This window comes from Lemur catta, chromosome 2 (genome assembly GCF_020740605.2).
Source record: "Lemur catta isolate mLemCat1 chromosome 2, mLemCat1.pri, whole genome shotgun sequence".
NCBI classification, from domain to species: Eukaryota; Metazoa; Chordata; class Mammalia; order Primates; family Lemuridae; genus Lemur; species Lemur catta.
In genome coordinates, this window is record NC_059129.1 from 80,674,343 (window position 1) to 80,681,657 (window position 7,315).

The 7,315-nt window shown below is 46.6% G+C and overlaps 1 protein-coding gene across 1 annotated transcript; it reads left to right on the plus strand.

Annotated features, from left to right (window-relative positions):
• The first annotated feature begins 786 nt into the window (after positions 1-786).
• Positions 787-4,148, plus strand: TPBG (trophoblast glycoprotein). Its single transcript, XM_045543941.1, has 2 exons — positions 787-1,060; positions 1,780-4,148. Exon 2 carries the CDS (start codon positions 2,118-2,120, stop codon positions 3,411-3,413), a length of 1,296 nt encoding a protein of 431 aa, XP_045399897.1. The 5' UTR covers positions 787-1,060; positions 1,780-2,117; the 3' UTR covers positions 3,414-4,148.
• Positions 4,149-7,315: the final 3,167 nt, after the last annotated feature.

Sequence of the window (7,315 nt, forward strand, 5' to 3'; positions counted from 1 at the left end):
AACCTGTCCAATACAATAACAGATTCTTCTGATAATAATCACTCAATCTGTCCCTTTCCCCAACCCCTTGTCCTTTCCACCACCGCCTGACGGACGGCCCCTGGGACGATCGACTTTGGGACCAAACCTCTCTCCCAGGTCAGCCTCCCCCAACCCCCACCCCCCCCATCCCTAGAGCGTTCCCCGCTTAAATGACTTGCACTGGCACACGTATCCACATCTGGTGAGGGGGACGGGTCCGCTTTCCGGGTGACTCACGTCGTTGCTATTTGCCTTTTGTTTCTAGCATGCTTTGGCTGCCGTTTTCTTCCTTCTGCTTTTAATTTTGGGAGGAGAAAAGCTAATGAATCAATCAAGAATGACTCTCCTCTCCACTAATCTTTATTTTTTTCTTAAAGTTGGTTGTCTTTCTTCACAAGTTCCATAACTACGCAAGAAGTGCGGGGGCGGGAGAGGCAGGACGCGTTAATTACACTTAAAATCTAAAGTTTGCAGCCTAAGGTACCACTTTGATGGGGGGACTTTCTGAAGCTCCCTTACAACATGCTGGGCGTTTGCTGCTGCCGCTGTGACCCTCAGCTCACTTCTCTCTGCTGCAGCTTTGCGCTCTTCTGTCACCCCTAAATCTATCTTGTACCAAAGGTGCCCGAATCAGGGTGAATTCCACCAGATTCACCAGCGGTTTTGTTCCCGCCCAAGGTAAATACAGTATGCAAAATGAGGAGCCACCAAAGGATGGCCGGGGAGGGGGGAGAGAAAGGGATTCCCTCACCCTTTCCGGGCAAGTTCCTCGTTAATTTCCACCAGGAGGAGGCGCGCAGCCCAGTCCCCCTAGCCTCTCTTCTTTAATCCCCCTACGCAGGGCTGCCGAGGTTGGCCGAGCGCCGAAGTCTCTTCAGCAGTCCCGGCCCTCCCCCGGCCCCCGCTTGGTTTTTCCCAGCTGCGGAGGTTGGGCCAGGGGCTGGGGTGCCGGGAGAGTCGGCGCCCGCTGCGCGGAGCCGGGAACTCGTCGCGACTCTGCTGGAACTCGGAGTTAGCTCGGGAGGCGGCGGGCGCGGAGGTGAGCGGCGGGGAGCTGGCGGGCAGCGCGGGAACTCGGAGGTGGCGCTGGGGCTCCTCCCCATCCTCGGGCGGAGAGGAGCGTAGGTTCGGGTGGCCAGCCTCCCCCGAGTCCCCCCGCCGCTTTGTTCGCGGGCTCTCCGCTCCCCTTTGGAAAGAACCTGAACCCCTCTGGGATCCCAGGAGCTGGCGGAGCGTGGGCTGGGGGGCGACAGCTGTAGGGCCCTCCCCTTCCTGCTAAAGCGAGAAGGTACCAAAGGAGATCAGAAGACTCCTGTAACCTGAAACTTCCCTGTCTTCCCAACCTGGACCCGGAGGAGAGGTCTGGGAAGGGGCAGAGACCCCGGGAGGCTGGTCGTCTGCGGAGGTGGTGGGGGAAAGGAGCTGGAAGAGGGAGAAGTTTGGTCAGGGAGGCGCTGCGAATTCAGTGAGAAGTTACACGCGGGAGACGAGTCTGATCGGCAAAGGGGGGCGGGAGCTGGACGGGTATATAAAGCGTGGGCCAGGGCAGAAGGAAGACTTTGCGCTCCGGGTCTCAGGACGCGCGTCCCTCTCCCGGGTAAGGATGTTCGGAGGGACTGGGGGAGGCGAGGCCCGGGCGGGCTTTCGGAGGGAGGTCTCAGGGACAGAGTGGAGACGACGTGGCTCGAAGAGGCCGGTTCCTGCATTCGGGGAGCCGCGGCAGCCACCGCTCCTTACGCTCCTGTCCCGCTTGTCCAGGTCGTGCAGCGGATCCAGCGAGGGGCGCCAACAAAAGAGACGAGGAGGTGCCACCCGGGCGTCTGCAGGAAGAGGAGCGGGAGGAGGAGCGCGGAGCCGAGCGTCCCGACCCGCCGTGCGTACTTTCTGGAGGGAAGGGGCGGGGGAATCGGCCCCGGGAGGGGGACGCCCGGTGGCTAGGGGGTTAGCCAAGTTCCGGCTGCGGCGTCCCTCCTCCGCCCCCACGAGAGGAAAGTTTTCTCCAGACGCTTCCGGCCGGCTCGTGCCCTCCGGGCCCAGCCCCCCGAGCTTTCGGAGTGGGCGCCGTCCCACCCTGCTCCGGGGAAACGCGAGCCGCGATGCCTGGGGGGTGCTCCCGGGGCCCCGCCGCCGCCGCCGGAGACGGGCGGCTGCGGCTGGCGCGGCTGGCGCTGATCCTCCTGGGCTGGGTCTCCTCGTCCTCTCCCACCTCCTCGGCGTCCTCCTCCTCCACCTCCTCGGCGTCGTTCCTGGCCTCCGCCGTGTCCGCCCAGCCCCCGCTGCCCAGCCAGTGCCCCCAGCCGTGCGAGTGCTCCGAGGCGGCGCGCACCGTCAAGTGCGTTAATCGCAATCTGACCGAGGTGCCCGCCGACCTGCCCCCCTACGTGCGCAACCTCTTCCTCACCGGCAACCACCTGGCCGTGCTGCCCGCCGGCGCCTTCGCCCGCCGGCCGCCGCTGGCGGAGCTGGCCGCGCTCAACCTCAGCGGCAGCCGCCTGGAGGAGGTGCGCGCCGGAGCCTTCGCGCATCTGCCCAGCCTGCGCCAGCTCGACCTCAGCCACAACCCCCTGGCCACCCTCAGCCCCTTCGCGTTTTCGGGCAGCAACGCCAGCGTCTCAGCCCCTAGCACCCTGGTGGAACTGATTCTGAACCACATCGTGCCTCCCGAGGACGAACGGCAGAACCAGAGCTTCTTCGAACGGCACAACCAGAGCTTCGAGGGCATGGTGGCCTCGGCCCTGCGGGCGGGTCAGGCGCTGCGTGCGCTCCGCCGCCTGGACCTCGCCAGCAACCACCTCCTCTACCTGCCCCGGAATGTGCTGGCCCAGCTGCCCAGCCTCACGCACCTGGACTTGAGTAACAACTCGCTGGTGAGCCTGACCTACGTGTCCTTCCGCAACCTGACACACCTAGAAAGCCTCCACCTGGAGGACAATGCCCTCAAGGTCCTTCACAACGGCACCCTGGGTGAATTGCAAGGCCTGCCCCACGTCAGGGTCTTCCTGGACAACAATCCCTGGGTCTGCGACTGCCTCATGGCGGACATGGTGGCCTGGCTCAAGGAGACAGAGATAGTGCAGGGCAAAAGCAGGCTCACCTGTGCATTCCCAGAAAAAATGAGGAATCGGGTCCTCTTGCAACTCAACAGCGCTGACCTGGACTGTGACCCGGTCCTTCCCCAATCCCTGCAGACTTCTTATGTCTTCCTGGGTATTGTCTTAGCCCTGATAGGCGCTATTTTCCTCCTGGTTTTGTATTTGAACCGCAAGGGGATAAAAAAGTGGATGCATAACATCAGAGATGCCTGCAGGGATCACATGGAAGGGTATCATTACAGATACGAAATCAATGCAGACCCCAGGTTAACAAACCTCAGTTCTAATTCGGATGTCTGAGAAACATTAGAGGACAGCACAAGGACAACTCTGCATGAGGTGTAGACTTAAGCTTTATCCCTTACTAGGCTCGCTCCACTTTGACCCTCCACTATAGACACTGACTTGGACTGAAAGCAGTGGAGGGGATTTGCTTCCTTGTTATGTAAAGTTTCTTGGTGTGTTCTGTTAAATGTAAGAAGGTGAACAACTGTTGAGAGGGCACAGTGTTCACTGTTCACTATGTTCAGAGGGCATAGTGTCATTCCCGCTTCCTTTCCTTGGAACTCCTCAACACGTGTGGAGGGATTTTTCAAGTTTCAGCATGGACGTGGCCTCCTTGCTGTCTGTCTCTCTCTTAGTACAGTTCCAGGTGTAGCAAGTGTACCCACACAGATAGCATTCAACAAAAGCTGCCTCAACTTTTTTGAGAAAAATACTTTATTCATAAATATCAGTTTTATTCTCATGTACCTAAATTGTGGAGAAAATAATTGCATCCCATAAACTGCCTGCAGACTATAGCAAGCTCTTCAAAATAACTCCATAGTACACAGGAGCACGTGCATCCAAGAGCATGCTTACATTTTACTGTTCTGCATATTACAAAAAGTAACTTGCAACTTCAGATAACTTTGACAAAATAAATGACCTTTTTGATTGCAGTTTATATGAAACTGTACTGAAGTTTTTTTATAAACTGCATCGAGATCCAACAAACTGAATTGTTAAAAAAAATCAATAAAGATTGTTAAAGGAATTACAGTGTGCTCAAGTTTGCTATTTCAAAAAAGGATTAAGGGCGATAATTAAGTTAATATAGCTGAGAATCCAGCAGTAGCCATGTCTTATGTAATAGACTTTAGAGATAGTTTTGAAATAGATCTTTTTAGGATTTAAATAGAGAGTTTGACTAGACTTCTCATGGTACCAGAATTAATATTACTTTGTAACAATTTTGCAATAGCTTTATGAAGTTGGTAAGAGTGAAGAGTTCTGTATAATAAACAGTTCACAGTTTGGGGTTTTTTCAAGACTAATGAAGTTATTGTTAGCACTGAACAGTATTAGTAGTAAAACTATAGATTTCTAGAACAGAATGTGAAAAAAATGTGATGCAAATAAATGTATGAAAATAAAATGTCTTAAAGACAGAATATTCTGACATAAAAGATTTAAAAATATAAATTTAAAAATATCTCTTAAGATCATAATGTGAATTGGAACTTGAGAATATTTTTAAAAAACATTTAAGATGGTACATGAATGGTTGATAGTTTATCAGAGACCCAGCTAATATGTTTAAAAAGTTGACATGATTGAGTATGAACTTGAAGCAATAGCCAGAGATAATTATCTGTGTCTGTAAACAAGTGTCTCAACTAATTACAGGTTCTTAAATTTAGTATTTAATAGTATGAGGATATTCTGATTTAAGCTAAGCTCTATGTAAGTATGTACACCTCTGTGAAGTGTAAATCACATTTAGGTATAAATAAAAACAATCATGATAAGCAGTTGATACCATCAATAATAGACAAGGTTTTTTTTTTTTCCCCAGAGTTTATTATCTGCCAGTTAAGCTGAAAAGTAAATTCTGTTAATCAGTCTCCAAGCTATTACTTTAAGTGACTTTAATTTAGCCACTACTGTTTAACTTAAAGTATTAGGCAACCTTGCATCTGTATGTCTTAAGACCTGCTTCTCCTTTAAACTAGTTATGTTCTGCAGTGCTTTATATTTGAAATCAAATACACATTTCCATATTTTTATAAATAAAGCAGGATTAGATAGTACTTTAGGTTCTAGAAATCTTTGCTGATTCCTTCTCTGAATTAAATTCAGAAGTTTTCAAAATAGGGCTAGAAATATGTAAATCTGTTCCTTTTATAGATAAGATTAAACAGTCAGAATATGAAGCTTTAATTCTTTAAATATCATAAGGCTCATTTTATGAAATATAGTATTCATTATTTATGGGTTATATCTCAGAGCCTGTAATTACCTGAGAAAAGCCTAAATATTTGGCACTTAATATTCCGTTAAGCATTTCAAGTGTTCACTAGGAATTCATAAACTGGCTGGCTGCCATTATTGCCTAAAAATGGTGAGATACTAGTCTGTCAAAAATAGTGAAAACACTTAGTAAATAATAACACGCTATCTTAGTAAACCACTGATGGACTTTGGTAAGTCTGCTGATACTGTAGAAAACAAATTATAATATTGATGGAACCTCTATTTAGAAGGATTGTTTCTTCATCATGTGATAATCTGACAGATAAAAATTAAGCTTTATCTAAGATCCAGGAAAGCAGGAGATTCATTTGTCTAGCATTTCTCAGCTCCCTGAAGCAATGATGAAGCTATGATAAAGTGAAGTGGTTTTTGCCAGTTAGGTGTTTGGCTTCTTTGAAGTTACAATTGCTTCTTTTTCATCTGCTTCTTCCTTTGTGTGGACTTCCCAGTTTGCCACTGCTTTGTTTTCTATGACATCACTCCTTGCCATTCTCCAAAATATGGCCATAGAAAATTCGTCAGGTAAAAAAATGGTAATTGACAACTAATTGATACTGTGTAGTCCTAATAATACTCTCAGTCTGTAAGCCAGACAGTCTAAGTTCCTTGGAAGATAGATGCTATATAAATCCAATAAGTATAAGGGAATATAGGCAAAGGAAATAAAAATATAACTTTATTTAAAAATAAAACAAGTCTACTTGTTTTAAACACTGTTCTTTAGAATCATTATGCATTACTGATCTTAGAAATCGAGAAGTATCCATTTTAAAAAATTTATTTGGGTTAGTAATATACTTTATTACTGAGCTTAAAATTGTCAGCAGAAAACATCATTTATCCTTTACAAGTTTCATTTGAAGAAAGCCAGAAAAAATACTTAAAAATTAAAGCACTTGATAAATCCCTCAATTTAAAAGGCTATTAAAATGCCCAATGAAGTTTCTGTTTAAAGTAGCACAGATTTTAGGATAATATAGCTATTTGCCCCTGGATTGTGTCTCTCACTCTTTCATTGTAACCATTCAGTTTGCAGCATTAGCTTTTGTAATATAAGTTTTGCTGCCACAAGTGTGATTCAGTGGTGACCTATAAGGTAAATTTGTACAGGAGCTGGTAGATTTTTCTTATAAGGAAAATTTGATGCAGTTTTTTAAAGGAAACAGAGTAGGGTTGGGGGGAAGGCTGGGTTGAAAATAAATGAGCAAATCACAAACAGTAAATCCTTTTAAAATATCTTGATTGGCAGCAAATATGGATTATGCTCATCTCAATATTTAATTAGAAATAACTTGTATCTTTGTTTTCTGTCTTTAAGTAAAGCAGCTATAAAAAGAAGGTCCAAATGAACTGAAATTGTTTCTTAAGAATTCTGTTTTACCCTTTGTTTTTGGTCTCATGTTCTAACATGGGGCTTACCTTGTTGAGGATGTTAGAGGCTTTGCAACTCTAGTTTGCAAATCTTTCATATCATTTCTGCTTTCCATTTTACTTTTTCTCCCAAGACTACACTAAAGGGGACACCATAAGGACTAAAAACACCATGAAGGTTAGAAACAATTTTGCACCTGCTTCCTTCTGCTTCCAAATCCAGTCATCCAGCCTTCAGAAAAGCACCATAAAGTGAAGACAGACATTTATTAGATGAAAATGAGGTTTCACTTTTATACTTATGCAAAGATTTTTAACAGTGAAGGAGAGGAAAGGGAGGAAGATAAATTTCTAGATAATATATGAAAATTACCTTGACAATGTCTTTTTAAAACCTTTTAGCAATACTGCAGTGCCGCACTAGCAATAATTAGTTTAAGAAAATGTATTCTGTGTTGTCCAGACGACCTTATTTCCTTTTAGTTGGGGAAAAACAGCTTCTTGAGAATGTTTTGCACAGTTATTTTTCCATT